The following is a 21,161-nucleotide window of genomic DNA, read 5'->3' on the forward strand; positions in this document are numbered from 1 at the left end:
AACCCCTCACCATGCCCCGCCCCCAACCCCCCTCTTCCCAGTTCCTCTTAGAGGCCGTGAACCAGATATACTCACCAAATGGGCCCAACTCCACAAATATTGCAGGGCGGGGGTGGTGGGAGTGGGGGGAGGGATGAAGGGTGGGGTTGGTCTCCCCATTCTGCAATGGAGAAGGTAAGGGAAAAAGTATTGCATTCGAGCTAGCTCCCCACGCCCCAATCCCAATCCGCCGGAAATGGGAATGGAGGGGGCAGGATATTTTCAAAATTCTTTTGTGGCATGTGGATCACTGGCATTTGTTGCCCATCCCTAATTGCCCTTGAACTGAGTAGGCTTGCTAGGCTATTTCAGAGGGCAGTTAAGAGTCAACCACATTGCTGTGCGTCTGGAGTCATATGTAGGCCAGACCAGGTAAGGATGGCAAATTTCCTTCCCTAAAGGGCATTAGTGAACTAGATGGGTTTTTACAGCAATCGACAACAGTTTTATGGTCACTAATACCTAGGCTAGCTTTTAATTTCAGATTTTGTTAATTAAATTCAAATTCCACTAATTGCCCTGGTGGGATTTGAACCCTTGCCTCCTGAGCATTAATTTGGGCCTCTGGATTATTAGCCCAGTGTCGTTACCACCGTCTTGCCCATAATCCTGTCAAAGGGTCTTCCCGCCAGTTTTAAAGGGCTCCTGAGTCAGCCCGACAGGGAAAATCTGGCCTAAGATTGTAAACAGTTTGATTCAGCCCCTGTTGCCAAGGAGAGGGATGGAGTCAGTAATTAGGGAGTGGTGTTCGTGATGGGGACCAAAGGCAATGGCTTCCCTCTTCACAATATTTAGTTGAACGAAATTCCTGCTCATCCAGTGCTGGATTTTGGATAAGCAATTTAAAGGCAGCGGTGGAGTCGAGAGAGGAGGCGTTGAGGTAGAGCTGGGTGTCATCAGCTGGGTGTGTGAAAACTTGATGAATGATGTGACTGAGAGGTAGCATGTACATAGGATGTCATTTGTGATTTTTGACAAGTGCTGTAGTACTAATGGAGACACGAAAACCTGATTGGAGAGAATAAATATGGAGCTCGAGGAAAGACGGGAATGGGTTTGGGAGGTGACAACGCTTCCAAGGAGTTTGGAGAAGGAAGGGAGGTTGAAGGTGGGCATTATTTAGCCAGCACGGAGGGGTTGACGTTTTGAGGAGCCACGCAGTGAAGGCAGATTTGAAAGAGGGACAACACCTGAAGAGGGAACCATTAACAGTATCGGCGAATATGGGGGCCAGGAGGGGAAGTTGGGTGGTTAGCAGTTTCAGAATAGGATTGAGGGAAGCAGGAGGTGAATCTCAAGGACGGTGTAAGGGCTTCCATGGCTCTTTCTCAAAGAAGTGCAGGAGGACTCGCTCTGGTGTCCTGGCTAATATTTATCCCTCAACCAATATCGCAAAAAAATGGAGAATCTGGCCATTTATCTAATTGCTGCTTATGGGCGTTTGCCGAGTGCAGATTGGCTACTTAGCCAGGATTGGCTAAATTTCAAAAGTACTTTATTGGCTCTTTGGGACATCCTGATGCCATGAGAGGCGCTACATAAATGCAAGTCATTCCCATTTTCCACATTCCTCTTCTGCTGCCTGGCAATATTTTCACAGCTTCCACAGAGAGAGATCTAATGACTCACACCGGTAATAAAAATAAATGCCTCCCATTATGACTCAGAGGTAACTAAAACATTATAGACATGTTTTGCAGAGGCGATGAGACCTGGCCTTCCCTCGCCATGTGAATGAATCCAGACAGGGGAGGTGAGAAGCAATTTCTCAGCAAAATCGGAATGAGAGCATCTAACATCTGGCCGACTGCTCCTCAGTGTAGCTGCAGGTGCTCCACTGACTGGAGGTCACCAGTTCAGTTTGTCTGCGGCTAATTGGGCCTCTCGTTGTATAGAAATCTCAGACAGAGGGGAAGGGTTAACATTCATCCAAACGACGTCTAGCTGGGAGCGCATTCACTGTGTATAACCACAGGCAGGATCTTTCTGCTGGGAGGAAGGAACAGTGAAGCTGGCCTGTCTCTCCTTTGTCCTGGAATGATCCTCGGCAAATTACATAGGATTACATCGAATTTACAGCACAGAAACAGGCCATTCAGCGTGACGCTTATGCTCTGCTCACACCTCCTCCCACCTTTCCTCATCTTAAATCTATCGCTGGAAATGACATAATTTAAAAGAAAGATGATTTTTCATTCAGATTACACCTTTCACAAGCTCAGGGCTTAAAAGTACTTGACGACGAATGAAGTTTAGTTACTTATGTGATACTGGAAGCACAGCTGTCAATTTCCACACAGTAAGAGCCCACAAGCAATAATGAGATAAATGACAACAGCTCAGCAGGTCTGGCAGCATCTGTGGCAGGAGAAACAGAGTTAACGTTTCGAAACCACATGATCCTTGAAGAGTCACACGGACTCGAAATGTTAACTCTGTTTCTTACTCCACAGACATTGCCAGACCTGCTGAGTTTTTCCAGCATTTTCTGTTTTTGTTTCAGATTTCCAGCATCCGCAGTGCTTTGCTTTAATCTGTTAGTTGAGATATAAATGTTGGGCCAAAGGACTGGGCACAGCTCCCCTGTTCTTCTTTAAGTAAGCGCTATGGGATTTTTATTGTCCAATGAGAGATACTTTAATGGCTCATCTGAAAGACAGCAGCTTTGACAGTGTAGCACTCCCTCAGTACTGCACTTAGAGGGTCAGCCTAGATTCTTGTGCTGGAGTGGGACTTGAATTGACACCCTCTGAGTCAGAGGCAACCAGCTGAACTAGAACTGACACCCACCCTGCGTTACATTTTTTTGTCAAACACTATCTCAACATAATTTAAACCTTCATACGAACATTCATATGAATCAGGAGCAGGAGTGGGCCACTCAGCCCCTCGAGCCTGCTCCCCCACTCAATAAGATCATGGCTGATCTGATTGTAACCTCAACCCCACATTCCTGTCTACCCCCGATAACCTTTCACCCCCTTGTTAATCAAGAATCTATCTAGCTCTGCCTTGAAAATATTCAAAGACTCTGCTTCCACTGCCTTTTAAGGAAGAGAGTTCCAAAGACTCACAACCCTCTGAGAGAAAACATTTCTCCTCATCTCTGTCTTAAATGAACGACCCTTATTTTTAAAAAGTGACCCCTAGTTCTAGATTCTCCTGCAAGAGGGAACATCCCTTCCACATCCACTCCTTAAGACCATCAGGACCTTAAAGATTTGATTAAGTCGCCTCTTACTCTTCCAAACTCTAGTGGTTTCCTGAACTTTCCTCTCGAATGCGCTAACACATCATTAATTAACAGAGCCACCCCCCACCTTTACTTAACTTCCTCTCCTACCCAAATGTCACATGCCCTTCAATATTCAGGTCCCATTCTATGTCACCCTGTAGCCATGTCTCTGTAATGGCTATCAGACCATACATATATATTTCTATTTGCGCTATCAGTTCATCATATCGCAAGAGTCTAAGAAACACAGCAAAAGAGGTTTGCCAGGGACTTTCAACAACTAGAACAACTTGCATTTATATAGCACCTTTAACGTAATGAAACATCCCAAAACACCTCACAGGAGAATTATAAAACAAAGTTTAACACTGAGCCACATAAGGAGATATTAGGCCAGATGACCAAAGAGGTAGAGTTTTAAGGAGTGTCTTAAAGGAGAAGCATAAGGTAGAGAGGCGTAAGGAGGGAATTTCAGAGCTTTGGGTCCGGGTACCTGAAGACATGGCCACCATTGGTGGAGTGATTAAAATCAGGGATGCAGAAGAGGCCAGAATTAGAGGAGTGCGGATATCTCAGAGTGTTGTTGGGCTGGAGAAGATTACAGAGATAGGGAAGGGAGATGCCATAGAGGGATTTGAAAGCAAGGAGGAGGATTTTTAAATCAACACTTTGCTTGACCAGGTAGGTCAGCGAGCACAGGGCCATTAGGGGAAAGAGACCTGGTGCGAATTAAAGCACTGGCAGCAGAGTTTTGGATGACCTCAAGTCTACGGAGAGTAGAATGTAGGAGATGAGCCAAGAGTGCATTGGAATTGTTGAGTCTAGAGGTAACAAAGGCATGAATGGGAGATGAGCCAAGACCAGGGAGAAGTTGGGCAACATTACGGAGGTGGAAGTTGGCGGTCTTAGTGATGTGGTGTAGGTACACCCACAGTGCTGTTAGGGAGGGAGTTCCAGGATTTTGACCCAGCGACAGTGAAGGAACAGTGATATATTTCCAAGTCAGGATGGTGAGTGGTTAGGAGGGGAACTTCCAGGTGGTGGTGTTCCCATCTATCTGCTGCCCTTGTCCTTCTAGGTGGTAGTAGTCATGGGTTTGAAAGGTGCTGTCAAAGGAGCCTTGGTGAATTCCTGCAGTGCATCTTGTAGATGGTACACACTGCTGCTACTGAGCATTGGTGTGAATGTGGATATGGTGCCAATCAAGCTGGCTGCTTTGTCCTGGATGGTGTCAAGTTTCTCGAGTGTTGTGGGAGCTGCACTCATCCAGGCAAGTGGGGAGTATTCCATCACACTCCTGACTTGTGCCTTGTAGATGCTGCAGAACCTTTGGTAAATAATTTCCAGTTATGTCATCCCCTGTCAAAAGAGTTGTGTCCCTCTCCCTCTCCGCATAAACCCCAGTGGGTATCTTTGTAAAATTAGAGCACGGATTTATATTCTATCATATCCACAGAAAACAAACTCAAAAGCGAGACAGTAAGAGCTTTGCTGACCCCATCCTATTTACAACCAGGGAGAAACATCCCAGGGAAGTGGTGGCTTAATGGTAATATCACTGCACTATTTATTGAGAGGCCCAGGCTAATGCTCTGGGGTCATGGGTTCAAATCCCAACACAGCAGCTAGTGGAACTTAAATTCAAATAATGAATCTGGAATTGGAAACTAGTCTCATGAAACCATCATCAAGTGCTGTTAAAAAATCTTTAGGGAAGGAAATTTGCTGACCTTGCCTGGTCTGGCCTACATGTGACTCCAGACCCACAGCAATGTGGTTGACTTTTAACTGCCCCCTGAAATGGCTGAGCAAAAGCCACTCAGTTCAAGGGCAATTAGGGATGGGCAACAAATGCTGGCCTTGCCAGCAGCAGCCACATCCTGTGAAAGAGTAAAGAGAGAAAACACACCTTCCTGGGCAAAGGGAGTTGTCTCAGCCTCTCCCTCAGGGTACAGAAAGACAACACTGGTTGGTGCTTCTTTTGTGCTGGGTCTTTCACCAGGCCCAGAATGTCTGTCATCACTGAGTTAACCAGGCAGAATTCCCAGTGTAACGGCGTCAGACAAAGTCCCTTCAGTGTTGCTCGAACTTGAGAAATAGATGGGGGTGGCAAGGAGAGAGGCAGAAAAGGTGAACCCCTCCAGAATATCATTTCTTTCAGAGCTCACAGTGGGGCAGTCCCTTACCCCCCTTCCAAAATTAACCCAGTCGCCTGGACAAAAATTGGCATAAATGAAATGAAACAATGAGAAAAATCGCATGAACAATAAATGTAGTCTTTTATTGCATTTATTACACTGAAAAATGACAAAGAAAAACAGGTAAAACATTTACAATGATCCACTTTGGCCATCTTTATGTTTTGAGCGTCAGTGCTTGCAGAGCCCAAGTAAGGAGTGCCCAGTTTATAGGTCTCTCCTCATTTATATTGTGGCCTATAAAGCCTGATCCTGAAGTGTGTCATGTGCAATATAAACCTGTTGGAAGCTTGCACCATAGGTTGTGCCGCCGCACAGTCCATCACACGCTGTATCCAATTCCACTAACTTTTCACAATCCCACCCCCTCGGCATTCACCATCAAACCCTGCCCATCAAACCCAGTGAAAGATTGGGTGGAATTTTACGCCGGCAGGATTTTACAGTCCCGCCGAAGTCAATACACTTTTGGACAGCTCACTGCCCCCTACCCCCACCTCAACCACAACTGGGCTGTAAAATTCTACCCATTATCTTGTCACTGATAGTCGCAGACTTCATTTCTCCCCAGTGTCCCTTGCCATTCCTACGCAATGTCCTCCTCCCACATCGTTCAGTAGATGGTAATCTCTTAGCTTTTGAACGCTCTCACGCTCTTCAGCGAATGTCCTTTTTCCATTTCTTTCCCTTCTGTTCAATCTATGCGGTTCTGCCACTCTCTGAAATACATATCCTTCTACCATTCTGTCCGGGAGGTGTTGTGCCAGCCAATGGATGCTGCCCTCTTATTTTGCATCGAGTCTAAAGTTTACAGGTATATCAAAATCCATCTTTTTGTAACGGGAGCAGTCATAAAAGATACTTCTGAGAAAGTGGAGTGCACAATATTATTCAATCAACATCTGATAACTGGCGATTATAAATAAACTGAGGCAGTCTCTGGATAATGACTGCCTGCAGGTTCTAGGAACAATTAGATCAGAGGCTGAAATCCGACTCTGTAAAGTGCAGACCAGGGCAATGTTGAAGTGACAGAGGTTGTTGGAAGAGTTCCACTAGCCTGTCTTTTACTGTCTCAGGCAAAGTCAAGCCTTATACCAATCAATAAACACAGTGCTTTCAAAGAGTGGGACTAGAGATACCTTCGTATCAACAGCTGATTCTAGAGTTCTCAACATTGCTTTCTGATTTCTTCTAGATTTAAGAACAGGTAAAGCTCTCAGTCCATTCCTACCCCTCTGTGTTGGATCCTCAGTTCGAGCACTGAGTTTGGAATAGGATCACAGAGGTAAGCACTGAAGCGTTTAATCTTTTGAATGGAGTGAAATCCCAGATTCACATCCCCCTTGAAATAAGCTTTCAGAAATTCAATCAAAATAAAATCAGACTGCTCATCAGGTGATTCTGTGTAACTGCCGCATCTAATTGAAGCTTTAAATGTTGCACATGAAGTACTGTCATATAGTGCAATGGAAACACTTAGTCTTGGCCTCTTTGCTAACAGTGGTCAGGAAATTGACGATGGCTTTGGGAGCTCCTCCCATTCCGAGAGCCTGAGCGAGATCTTGGAGGCTCAGTGTTGCTGTGGTTTGCGCCTGGTTTGCTCCACAGGAACTGTGAGCTGGCAGTTTCGTTGAACCCTCAAGGATGTGCTTTACCTGGAACAGAACAAGATGTGGAAGTGAGTCGGCCAGATGGTAGAGCAACTGACATTCAAAAGGTCAATTTTAGCAAACTATTTGAATGCTTTTTAAATAAACTGATGGCAGATCAACAGGCTATACGAATAATGACATAAAATCAAACAGCCAAATCATAAACATTAGTGTGACTGAACACCAGTCGCGTAAAGCCAGTGACCATCAACACCAGGAAATTGTCACAGGTCTTGGACCACGTGGCAAATTCCAGCAATCCCCCCCAACTCCCATCTTGCTGTGGAAGTTGTGAGTTCACTGAGCTGCCGAATAAAACCTTTTAACACTCGTGTCCTTGCTCATGTGACAGAGTCGCACGAGGGGGGACATGTTTTCGTTACTTTTTAATATCTTCATTTTTTTATTTTAAAAACCTTCAGCTCCCCGAGGCAGCTCTGTGCCTCAGGTTGAGGGGGGGGGGGGTGCTTTTACTGTGCGCACCCACCCACCCACCTGCCCACCAGTCTCCGCATGCGCGGGGTTCCACTCTCGCCCCCCCACCCCGACCCCAGCAGTGCTGAGTCCGCCAGTTTGCATCCTGAGCTGATGTGGTTTATGGGAACGCCTCCGTTGCATTCATTCATATGGAAACGGCTCCACTCCATTCATGTCATTTGTGGCAGTGCCTTCAGTCCATTCTTTTCTATGGCTGTGTCTCCACTTCACTCCGTTCCATGTGGCAGTGGTGCCAGGGACTGGAGAATTGCAAGTGTTGTGCACTCGTGCTCGAGAAAAGGGTTCAGGATGAACCTGCTAACTACAGGCCAATCAGTGGAATGTCGGTGGCAGGAAATCTACTAGAGACCAAGATCAAGGACAAAATTAATTCTCACTTCCAGAAGCCTCAGTCCATAAGGGACGAGCAATATGGATTTAATAAAGGCCAACTCTGTCTGATGAACCTGATTTCAGTTCTTGATGCAGATGCAGTAACAGGGCTGATGTAGGTATTGCAGACTTTCAAAACACATTTAATAAAGTACCAAAGAACAGACTTATTCAGAAAATAGAAGCACATAATGTTAAAGGGATGATGGGTATGTCACTGACTAAGGACAGGGGTTCGAGAATAGTGGCCATAGGATGTTTCCCGGCTGGACAGAAGGATTCAGTTCCAGCCCTTCAGGAATCAGTATGATGTATAAATGGTCTGGGTTTAGGTATGAAGATTACAATTTCAAAGTTGGTGGATGATACAAAATTTGACTACGCGGCAAACGGTGAGCAGGATGGAATCAGGTTTCAGGAGACACAGGCCTGGGTTTTCCGGTTGTCGGGTGGGCCCGGGAGTAGTTGGGGAGCTGACATCCCCCCACGATTGGGCCCCGGCTTCACGCTGGCCGGCCAATTGGCGGGGCAGCCAGGGTGAATGGTGCGCTGCAGCGCTGCCGGGGTAGGGGGGAGTTGGGGGAGTGGGGGGGGGGGTGGTGAGGGCCGAAGTTTGCCTGTGAATGAGGTTTTGCCAAAAAGTGCAAAGGCCGCTTGGCCTTTTCTCCCACCTGCCATCCGAACAGTTGGACAGGCAAGGAAAATTCTAGTCAATTAATTGATGAAGGGCCTTTGACCGGTTGCTCAATGGTCGGCGGGTGCGCTGCCGACTGAAATATCGCGTGAGTGCACGATGATGTCATCACGCGTCATTTTACCCTCGTTCAGGCCCGGCGCAAGCCCACCCAACAAGAGACAAATTCTGCCCATGGGCTAGAGAAAGGTGCAGGCACATGTCAGGTATAACTGAATGTGGATAAGTGTCGAGTGATGCATTTTGGCAGAAGCAAGACGGGGAAGATGTATAATCGGAGTGATGCTATTATGAAGGGGCGGGCACATAAACAGAGGGATTTGGACCTGTGTATATTCACAGAGCTTTGAAGGTGGCAGGGATGAGGACTCGAAACGTCAACTCTTTTCTTCTCCGCCGATGCTGCCAGACCTGCTGAGTTTTTCCAGGTAATTCTGTTTTTGTTTTGGTTGATAAGATGGTTAACACAGTATACAGGTCACGTCGTTTTGTAAATAGGGGCACTGAATACAAAAACAAGGATGCTGTGCTGAACCTTTGCCAATCTCTGTTGAGGCCTATAATGCACAATTCCATGCGCTACACTTTGAGAAGGATGTCAAGATCTTGGGAGAATACAGAAGAAGTTTAGCAGGATGATTCCAGAGATGAGGAACTCCAGTTACATGGAGAGATTGAAGAAGTGTGAATTCTCCCTTAAGAGAAGAGAAGGCCAACAGAGATACTCAAAATATCAGTAGCAGAGAGAAACTCTTTTCTCTGGCATGCGAGTTGATTTAGAAAGAAATGAAGGGAAATAATGAGATATTTTTCACACAAAGGGTTGTTAAGATCTGTAATGCGTTACCTTAAAGAGTGGGAGAGTCAGATTCAGTAGAAGCTTTCGAAAGGCAGTTGGAGATGTTCTTGAGGAGAAATAATTTGCTGGGTTATGGACTGTGGGACCTAACTGGACAGCTCTTTCTAGCTGACACAGACTGAGATACACTGATTCTAACCTCTCCCCCGTTCAGTTCTATGAAGTGTATCCATTAATTTCTACAATTGCACTTCCATTCAGCAATATGGAAACAGGCAATCTGGCCAGTCTCGACACCCATCAGAGGCACCCGAGCTGGGAACTTTAGCACCAGATGGCATAGAGGATCTGCTGGGAATCACATACACTGTCAACCTCCTCTTACTGAGATCAGGACCTCCACACTGGGAAACAGTGGGTAAATACACCTCCCATCACTTCATTAGCACACTTCAGCTTTTCCTGTACCTGTTTCTCTTACACAACCAGTTAAATTGATTATTACAGCAGTTCTATAATCTGATAATAAATGCAATTCATTCACAGGTAATTAGAAATTGGACTGTGGCCTGTAGCTAAGTGGAAAATGGATTTGTAAATGGGTCTCTTCCTGATGGATGTTGGTAGTAGTGGGGGAGCCTTAAGGAAGCAGATGGTGTGGAACAAGATTTTCTGCCCATTGATTTTGAAATTACCCCACCTCTAGCCGATGATGTGGTGATCGGTACTGGACTGAAACCACTGCCTGATTCTAGAGAGTAGCACCAGACCCATGTCCCACTGCCCGAGTATGGGAGTGGTACCGGTCCCATCTTCCACTGCCCGAGTATGGAAGTGGCACCGGTCTCATCTTCCACTGCCCGAGTATGGGGATGGCACTGGTATTGATGAGCGGGTACCGAAGCGATATTTTTCAATGGACCAGATGCTGGGCAGTGAGCTTACCTCTTATGGGCTCGAGACTGGGAGGCTGCATCAAGGAGTTCCAGCTGCTGTTCCAAGGAGTAAACTCTGAACGTCATGTAAATCGACGATGCCAACAGAATAATGACTCTGGGAAAACATACATTCTCCATCTGATGAATCCACAGAATTTAAATTACACAAGTTACCACATAACCCAACACTCCACACAGGAGTTTGAAATTTACATCTTCCCTTCATCATAAGTCAACTGTTTCTCAGCTTTGGGTAAATATCTAGAAAACACAAAGGGGTAAATATCGTACGAGCCTGAACATATCAGAAAAGCACTGGCCATGATCGTCTGTCTGTCGAAATCTTAAAATCGAACATTCCCGTCCCTGTGTAAGTCACTCAGTCCCTTGTAATGCTGCTTCAACTCACCTACACAGGCCACACTTAAACAAAAGTAAAATACTGCAGATGCCGGAAGTCTGAAATAGAAACAGAAAATGCTGGGAATACTCAGCAGGTCAGGCAGCATCTGTAGAGACAGAAGCAGAGTCAACATTCAGGTTTGGAGCAAAGTTAGAGACGTAACAGGTTTTAAGCGCGTACTGAGGCAGGGAAAGGCGAGGGGGGGGGGGTTGGTTGGGGGAAAGAACAAAAAGGAAGCTGATAGGTTGAAATGCAGGAGAGATTAAATGATAATGGGGATGATGGTACAAGACGAAAGGGTTGGTGATGGGATAAGAAACAGGGGAAGGAAGGGTCTGGAGGAAATGCAAGTGACCACAACAGAATCATTACCACCGGCTGCTATGCCCAGGAAACCTGGGAGCAGCGGTTATGATCTGAAATTGTCGACCTGAATGTTGAGTCCTTTCCTTTTTCAGCCCCCCCTGTCTCTGTACCTGTTTAAAACCTGTCACATCTCCAACTTTTTCCTGTTCGGACAAAAGGTCACCTTGAAACGTTAACTCTGTTTTTCTCTCTCTCTCTCTCCACTGATGCTTCCTGACCTACTGAGTATTTTCAGCATCTTCATGTCTTGTGCTTTACCTCCCCCTGAGTCCTCCATGGTGGATGGCGCAGTGCTCCACAATGTCATGTCCCTGAAGTCTACTGGAATTCAACCACTCACCTCCAAGGTCAGGATCAGAGGAGAAACAGGAGCCAAAATAAAGGTCATCTTTCTCTTTGGGAACTGTCCAGTGAACAGTTGGGAGCAAAGGGGGCTGAAAGGAGGACACGTAGATGTGTAGAGAGATAGTGTTGGCAGGGAAACGGAAAGAATGATAACTGAAGGGGAATGAAAGCAGTGGTCTTTTCAAAAAAAATTCCACTGTGGCCAATTACTTGAGGCTTCTTCATTCCCATTAATACAATAAATTATTATACAAACATAGCCTTAAAAAAGTAATCTCACACAGGACATAACTAGATCCTCCTCTGGCAGCGGTGTGAGGTGTTATTTGACAGGCTAGCTGCACCGTGGGATATCACAGAAACATTATGGCACAGAAGGAGGCCATTTAGCCCATCGTATCTACACCAGCTCCCTGAATGAACAACTCATCTAGTGCCATTCCCCCACTTTCTCCCTGTAACCCTGCAAGTTCTCTCTCTTCAAATAATACTCCAATTCCCTTTTGAATGCTCCATTGAACCTTCCTCCACCACACTGTCAGGCACAGCTTTCCAGACCCTAACCACTCGCTGCATGAAAAAGTTTCTCCTCATATCACGTAAAAGAATGCTTCTTTTACTAATTACCCTAAACCTGTGCCCTCTGGTTCTCGATCCTTTCACGAGTGGGAACAGTTTCTCTCTATCTACTCTGTCCAGACCCCTCATGGTTTTGAATACCTCTATCGAATCTCCACTCAGCCTTCTCCTCTCCAAGGGAAACAGTCCTAACTCCTCCAATTGATCTTCATAACTGCAGTTCCTCATTCCAGGGACCATTCTCATGAATCTTTTCTCCCAAAGTACAGATTGTGTCGGGACAAAAGTGTTGAAGTGCAGGATCTTGGTCCTGGGCCAGTATTTGCACTTTAGGTAATATCAGTATCAGGTATAACATGGATATGTGCAAACTCAATGTCTGTCTACTCTGTTCCTGCAAGAATTTGCCTTGGGCACAAATTACATCTGTTTTGAGAAATGTTTTGTTTCCCCTCAAGCCCATTTATACATTACCAAAGGTAAAATCAATTAGGCAGTGCTATAAAACACAAACCATTTTTTTAAAAATGTTCCTTGATCCATTTAAGAATGGTAACTCGGTGCACTCTGACTTAATGCAGCTGAAAGTAGGTTTGTCACAAAAACTAAGCAGTGTCAATCCCCCCCACCTCTGGATAACTTCCTCGGAGTGGCGATCTGGGTTGGATTGCCGCTCCTCGCCCAATTACCTACGTGGATTTGTTTCTAAGTCTGTATCGCCCGACCTTCCGGCTCAGACCGGGCGAGATCCAGGCAGTGCAGCTCAGCGGAGTTAGATTAAAGAAGGACGTGCCCCCTTTTTACAGCACTACCGATAGCCCACAGCGCCTCATGGATGCCCAGTCTTCAGTTGCTAGATCTGTTCGAAATCCATCCCATTTAGCACGGTGGTAGTTCCACACAACACGACGGAGGGTATCCTCAATGTAAAGACAGAACTTAATCTCCACAACGACTACGCGGTACCAATACTGTCATGGACAGATGCATCTGCAGCAGGCAGGTTGGTGAGGATGAGGTCAAGTATGTTTTTCCCTCTTGTTGGTTCCCTCACCACCTGCCGCAGACCCAGTCTAGCAGCTATGTCCTTTAGGCAGTGGTGCTACCGAGCCACTCTTGGTGACGGACATTGAAGTCCCCCCACCCAGAGTACATTCTGCACCTTTGCCACCCTCAGTGCTTCCTCCAAGTGGTATCAGCATGGAGGGGCACTGATTCATCAGCTGAGGGAGGGTGGGTACATGGTAATCAGCAGGAGGTTTCCTTGCCCATGTTTGACCTGATGCCACGAGACTTCATGGGGTCCAGAGTCAATGTTGAAGACTCCCACAGCAACTCCCTCCCAACTGTATTCCACTGTGCCACCACCTCTGCTGGGTCTGTCCTGCTGGTGGGACAGGATGTACTCAGGGTTGGTGATGTTGGTGTCTGGGACATTGTCTATAAAGATATGTGTAATAAACTTGGAGCGCAGGATGGATTCCTTGTAAGAAATAGTAAACTTTATTTACAGACTCCAGATGAGGCTACATGCTTGTTCCAAGATCAAGGTTAAAAAGCTCCACCCCTTAGGGCTGATTCGCCTATAGTCACATGATCCCCATAACAGAAAGAAATGGTTTGATTTACAATTACTACATTGCTGTCCCTTTAATTTTGTTTTACCCTCTTATTTACAAAAACATCTTAACCCATATTATATACAATGGGGTACAGTCCACTCCGTAATAAATTGTCTTCGAGGAGGTTTTTGGATTCAGGTAAATGCTACTCTACAACTGGAGATTCTTCTGTTGGTGTTGGACTGACTTGCAGAGGAACTACAGCAACGGGGACATCCTTAGACGATGTCACATGATCCCCATAACAGTAAGAAACTTACAATTACTATAGTATGATTCCATAAGTATGACTATGTCAGGATGGTGTTGCTTGACTAGTCTGCAAGACAGCTCTCCCAGTTTTGGCACTAGCCCCCAGATGTTAGTAAGGAGGGCTTTGCAGAGCTGACAGGGCTGAATTTGCCATTGTTGTTTCCTGTGCCTAGGTTGATGGAGGGTAGTCTATCTGGTTCCATTCCTCTTGGACTTTGCAGCAGTTTGATACAACTGAGTGGCTTGCTAGGCCATTTTAGAGGGCATTTAAGAGTCAACCACATTACCGGTACAGTCACATGTAGGCCAGACCACGTAAGGACAACAGATTTCCTTCCCTAAAGGACATTAGTGAACCAACAATCGACAATGGTTTCATGGTCATCATTAGACCATTAAATCAAATTTCACCATTTGCCATGGCAGGATTCGAACACGGATCCCCAGAGCATTACTCGGGGTCTCTGAAATATCAGTCCAATGATAATACCAGTACGCTAATGCCTCTCCTTCACTCAGCAGAGGTCAGGAGACTTACTACACTGGAAGCCCAAAGAGCAAAAGCTGTTGGTGATGCTTCCGGGTGAGGGGGGCGGTGGGGTGGGATGCTTGTCACACACTTGGTGCCTGGTCAAGGGACCCAACATTGAGAAGTGGCGGGGGGGAACCGTATACTGTATTTTATATATATATATATATATATATATATATATATACACACACGCACACAAACATAAGAAATAGGAGGAGTAGGCCATTTGGCCCCTCAAGCCTGCCCTGCCATTCAATAAGATCATGGCTGATCTGTCCCAGGCCTCAACTCCTCTTTCATGCCAGCTCCTCATAGCCCTCAACTCTCCGATATTTCAAAAATCTATCTACTTACTCTTTAAATTATTTTCAGTGATCCAGCCTCCACAACTCCCTGGGGTAGAGAATTCCAAACATTCACTACCCTCTGAGAAGAAATTCCTTCGCATCTCAGTTTTAAATGAGTGTTCCCTTATTCTGTAACTATGTTCCTTAGTTTGAGATTCCTCCACTAGATCTTCTCAACATCTACCCTGTCAAGCCCCCTCAGAATCTTGTACATTTCTATAAGATCACCACTCATTCTTCTAAAATCTAATGAATAAAGGCCTAACCTGTTTAGCCGTTCTTAATAAGTCAACCCCTTCATCCCAGAAATCAGCCTAGTGAATCTCTTTGAACTGCCTCCAATGCCAGTATATCCTTTCTTAAATACGGGGACCAAAACTGTACACAGTACTCCAGATGCAGCCTCACCAACACCCTGTACAGTTGTAACAAGACTTCCCTATTTTTAAACTCCAACCCCCTAGCAATACAGGCCAAAATTTAATTTGTCTTCTTAACTACTTGCTGCACCTGCATGCTAACCTTTTGTCTTCGTGCACAGGAACACCCAGTTCCCTCTGTGCTGCACTTTTTTGGAGTCTCTCTCCATTTAAATAATAGTCTGCCTTTTGATTCTCTCTGTCAAAGTGCATGACCTCACCGTCCTACATTAAACTCCATCTGCCAAGTTTTTGCCCACTCACTCAACCTATTTATATCCCCTTGCAGATTCCTTATGTCCTCATCACAACAAGCCCTCCCAGCTATTTTTGTATCAGCAAATTTGGACACATTACACTCTGTCCCCTCCCCCAAGTCATTAATATAGATAGTAAATAATTGAGGCCCTAGAACTGAACCTTGTGGCACTCCATTAGTTACATCTTTCCAATCTGAGGAAGACCCATTAATCCCGACTCTGTCTTCTGTGTGTTAACCAATCCTCAATCCATACTGATACATTACCCCCAGTACCGTGAGCTGCTATCTTGTGCAATAATCTTTTATGTGACACCTTATCCAATGCCTTCTGGAAATCCAAATACACTACATCTACCAGTTCCCCTTTGTCAACTCTGCTTGTTATATCCTCAAAGAACTCTAGCAAATTTGTCAAACATGATTTCCCTTTCTCAAAACCATATTGACTCTATTTGATTCTGTTAAGCTTTTCTAAATGTCCTCTTATTTCTTCCTTAATAATGGACTCTAGCATTTTCCCAATGACAGATGTTAGGCTGACTGGCCTATAGTTTCCTGCTTTTTGTCTCCCTCCGTTCTTGAACAGGGGCATCGCATTAGCGGTTTTCCAATTCGCTGGGACCCTCCCTGAATCCAGTGAGTTCCGGAATATTTTGACCCCAATGCCTCCACCATCTCTGCAGCCACTTCCTTTAAAACCCTTGGATGCATCAGGTCCTGGTGACTTGTCTACCTTCAATCCCATTAGCTTGTCAAATACTTTGTCCCTCGTGATAGAGACTGTTACAAGATCTTTCCTCCCATTAGCTCCTTGCTTATCTGATATCTTTGGGATGTTTATAGTGTCCTCCACCATGAAGACCAATGCAAAATATTGGTTTAAATTATCTGTCATTTCCCTGTTCCCTGTTATCAATTCCTCAGTTGCATCCTCCAAGGGTCCCATGCTCACTTCAGCTATTTTCTTTCTTTTTATATTCTCGTAGAAGCTCTTGCTGTTTGTTTTTATATTTCTTGCCAATTTACTTTCATAATCAATTTTCTCCCTCTTTATCAGCTTTTTAGTCATCTGCTGCTGGTCCCTAAAATATTCCCAATCCTAGTTTTCACCACTTTGTATGCCTTAGTTTTTGACTGGATACTCTCCTTGATCACCTTTGTTAACCACAGATGGTTCATCCTTCTCCTCGAGTCCTTCTTTTTGACCGGGATAAATTTTTGCTGAGCAATATGAAATATCTGCTTAAATGTTTGCCACTGCTGATCCACTGACCTTCCCCTTAGTCTATTTTCCCAGCCTGCTTTAGACAACTCTCTCTCCTTACCTCTGTAATTGCCCTTATTTAAGTTGAGGACACTGGTTTGAGACCCAAGTTGCTCGCCCTCAAACTGAATTTGAAATTCTACCATGTTGTGATCGCTACTCCCTAGAGGATCCTTAACAATGATATCTCTTATTAATCCCACTTCATTAGACATTACTAGATCTAAAACAGCTATGCTCCCGGGTAGATTCTGCAATGTATTGCTCTAAGAAACAATCCCTGATGCACTCTACAAGCTTGTCTTCCATGTTATCCCTGCCAACCTGATTTGTCCTGTCAGTATGCAGATTAAAATCACCCATGACAATTGCAGCACCCTTTATTTCCTGATTTATACTTTGTTCTACAGTGAGGCAACTCTTCAGGGGTCTATAGGCGACTCCCACTCATGACTTTTTCCCCTTGCTAATCCTTATTTCCACCCAAACTGATTCCACATCATGATCTATTGCACCTATATCATTACTCATCACCGCACTGATACCTTCCTTTAACAAAGCAACCGCACCTCCTTTTCCTTTCTGCCTATTTTTCTGGAATGTCAAATACCCTTGAATATTGAGTTCCCAGTCTTGGCCACCCTGCAACCACGTCTCTGTAATAGTTATCAAGTCATATCCATTTATGTCTATTTGTGCCATCAACTCATCTATCTTGTTACAAATGCTGTGTGCATTCAGATAAATAGCCTTAAGTTTTGACTTTTTACCATTATTACTCATCCTGGTTCTAATTTCTGCTGCACTCTTCGCTTATATTTTCTGCCCCTTCCTGTCAGACTTTGGTTATCGCTCACCTCTTCACTACCCTGCACCCCTTCTCTCGTTTCTTTTTGATTTTTAAAACTTCCCTTCAATTGAACCCTCCCCCCCACTAATTAGTTTAAAGTGCTATCTACAATCCTAGTTATACAATTCACCAGGACATTGGTCCCACTGATTCAAATGAAGCCAGTCCCAATGGAACAGCTCCCTCCTTCCCCAGTACTGGTGCCAGTGCCCCATGAGTCAGAACCCATTTCTCCCACACCAATCTTTGAGCCACGCATTTACCTCTCTAATCTTATTCACCCTACGCCAATTTGCACGTGGCTCAGGTAGTAATCCGGATGTTATTACCTTTGTGGTTCTGCTATTTAAATTTAGCCCCGAGCTGCTCGTAGTCCCTCAGCAGAACCTCTTTCCTATTCCTACCTATGTTGTTGGTACCTACATGGACCATGACAACTCTGGATCCTTCCCCTCCCGCTCCAAGTTCCTCTGCAGCCCTGAAGAGATGTTCTTAACCTTGGCACCAGGTAGGCAACACAGCCTTCGGGACTCTCTTGTCTTTGCTGCAGAGAATGGTATCTATTCCTCTAACTATGCAATCCCCTATTACTATTATGTTTCTCTTTTCTCCCTCCCCACTTGAATGTCACTCTGTACCATGGTGCTGCGGTCAGTTTGCTCATCTTCCCTGCAGCCTGTGCCCTTGTCCACACAGGAGCAAGAACCTTGTACCTATTGGACAAGGAGCCGAGGCTCTTCCAAAGCTAAATTCTGGATCCCCATACCTGCCTAACTCACAGTCACACCCTCCTGTCCCTGACCATGGACCAAATTTGATGCAATTAATCTGAGGGGTGACTGCCTCCTGAGACACAGTGTCCAGGTATCTCTCCCCCTCCCTGATGTGTCACAGTGCCACAGCTCAGACTCCAGCTCATCAACTCTGAGCTGAAGTTCCTCAAGCACCAACACTTGCTGCAGACATGGTCACCGTGGATTGCACTGGCGTTCACCAGCTCCCACATGCTACAGCTGCAACACATCACCTGCCCAGCCATCTCTATTCTATTTAATTAATTAATTTGGATGTTAAACATTTTAAAAGTGAATTTCTTAATCTTCAACTGTTATAACGTCTCCTGATTTAAACCATTTGGCCAAGCAAAAGAGACCAGGAAGAGCTACTCACCAATCACCTACCTGTTTTCCTGTGACATCACATGTCGGCTCTGACAGGTAGAAGCAGGTTGAAGGGGCTCTCTGCCACTGGTTTTTCTCTCCCACTGCCGCTGCCCTTCTCATGCAGGTCCACTCTCCGTATGTTAATGAACACTTACTGTTAAACTATGCAAGGCTTATAACCTTTTCATGAGACCTACTGAACCACACACATCATCTTACAACAAGGTCCGCTGCTGCCCAATTAAGTGCCCGATTGCCTGTTTTCGGGAATGTGCCAATGTGGAGCCAGCGGGCGAGATCCCCCCACCCCACCGTCACCTCTGTTAAATACCCGCCATAATAAATGAAGAGGTGTCAATAACACCAGGATGTTTTATCCAACACTTACATTACAATTAATATCCTGAGGATTCCGTATTCAACTTTTCCAATCCTCTCAACCGAGTCCAATTCCAATATTTTTTCTTTCTTCACCACTCTTTCTAAAGGAAAGAAAGAACAAAAGAGTTAAACACTAGTTCGGTAGTTGGGGGGGGGGGGGGGGGAGCAGGGGTAGTGAGAGGCAGTGGGGAGCCTAGTTTGCATATTTTGTTGGTTTTTAACAAAAGCCAGATCAAATTTCTAGGCCTCTACATTACTGCCATCTTCTGTGATCAAACATTCAATCCGATCTTCCAACTTGTTGAAAATATTCTCCAGTTATTGCTGAGTTACTTCACAAACTACAGCACAGCGTTAACGTAAAGTGACTTGATGAATTCTGCTTTCATATGCAGTTTACTTCGATTGTCAGTATAGTTAATGCTATTAAAGTTCAAAAGTTGCGCAGGGACTTCATAAACACGCCACACAAACCAAGACTTGCATTAGTGTCCTCGTGCACACATTTAAACATATGCCCATCCCACACTCAACCACGCTCACCTGTTTGTAGATGCACACTGAAGCACCGGAAGCTATATGGTCACTAACCTCGAAAGGTCTGGCTGTGGTAACTGGAGCTCTCTGCCTCTGGAGAACTTAGGCTGCTGGTGGAGTTCCCCAGCAGGGACTGATACTCTGTTTCTGGCAGTGAAGACGAGGATCCGTTGGCTATTTTCCTCTTCCAGTCCGAATGTAACCTATAGTTTTCCTAAGGAACAGCAGAAAAAGCAATGTCACCCAGTCACTTAAGCACAGACTCCGGGGGTGGGGGGGATGGGGTTGGATAACATCTCATCACTTGCTGCCAACAATCAGACAACACGATGGTGAGATGTTATAAATTTCTATCTCAGACTTCTATCTCAGATGCCACTACTTTCTATGTGTGTCACAGATTTTATTCACAGTGCTTTAAAATGTCTGCTCCATGCTTTTAGGTCTGGCTTCCAGCACTTTCTACAGCTTTGTTGGCTTTTCTCTGAGTCCACACCCATGCCTAACCAATCAAGCACAGTGAGCATCAATAGTAAACAGACTCGTATAATCAAACATAGAGCAACTGAACACTACAGGAAGGATGCTGTCGCTATTCAGTCAGCACTAACATTCCAGCCGGGTGGTTTAGTGGGATAGAAGAGAAAATAGAGGAGAACGAGTTAAGAATGTAGAAAATCTTGAACCTAATGGAAAACAACTTACCAAGGGTAGGGATTCACACGTATCTGGAGACAGGCTCACACTCAAACTCTTCTTACTGTCCTGAAGACAAGAAACAGTACAATAAACCGAAGAAAAAGGAGATTTCACACTGACCATTGAGGCTGTTGTCTGCAGCTCAGGACTGAGACTCGGACAACCTCATGACAAGAGCTAATGCTTCGCAGAATTTCTTGCGTTAAAATCTTTTTTAAAGATCAGGTTGTGCCCATTAAACAAACCAGCCTGGGGTGTTAGCTGCGGCTCAGTCCAAAAGGTTCTGGGTTCAAGTATCGTTCGAGGGCTTAGGCCACAAACACTGATGTTTGAGCGCAGTATTGAGGGAGGTGTCAACCTTCAGATAGAACATTAAACCGGGACTCCACCTGCCCGCTCAGGTGGCTGTAAAAGATCCCGTGGCACCGTTTTGAGGAAGGGCAGAGAAATTCTCCCCAGTGCCTCAATCAACATCACAAGCCAGGTTATCTGGTCATTATCACATTGCTGCTTGCGGGAGCTTGCTGTGCGCACACTGGTTGTTGTGTTTCCTACATTATAACTGTGGCCATGCTCCAAAAGTACTTCACTGGCTGTAAAACGCTTTGAGACATCCGGCGGTCGTGACAAGCGCTAAATAAATGCAACTCTTTCTTTCTTTTAACTTCCTTTGGTTTTTAAGGCTCAACGGCCCGGCTGTTATATGGGGCTG

General features: G+C 45.3%; 1 protein-coding gene across 1 annotated transcript in view; it reads right to left on the reverse strand.

The window, feature by feature from the left end:
* Nucleotides 1-5,536: 5,536 nt before the first annotated feature.
* The window catches only part of gramd2aa (GRAM domain containing 2Aa), a 94,830-nt gene continuing 79,205 nt past the window's right edge, over nt 5,537-21,161 (reverse strand). Inside the window, exons 9-13 of the mRNA XM_041178187.1 lie at nt 20,456-20,515; nt 19,805-19,964; nt 19,221-19,314; nt 10,436-10,543; nt 5,537-7,130 (exon numbers count right to left, since the gene is read on the reverse strand). Of these exons, the coding sequence (XP_041034121.1) occupies nt 7,127-7,130; nt 10,436-10,543; nt 19,221-19,314; nt 19,805-19,964; nt 20,456-20,515 (426 nt within the window). The 3' untranslated portion in view covers nt 5,537-7,126. The remainder of the gene's footprint in view (nt 7,131-10,435; nt 10,544-19,220; nt 19,315-19,804; nt 19,965-20,455; nt 20,516-21,161) is intronic.

Source organism: Carcharodon carcharias, chromosome 32 (genome assembly GCF_017639515.1).
Source record: "Carcharodon carcharias isolate sCarCar2 chromosome 32, sCarCar2.pri, whole genome shotgun sequence".
NCBI lineage: Eukaryota > Metazoa > Chordata > Chondrichthyes > Lamniformes > Lamnidae > Carcharodon > Carcharodon carcharias.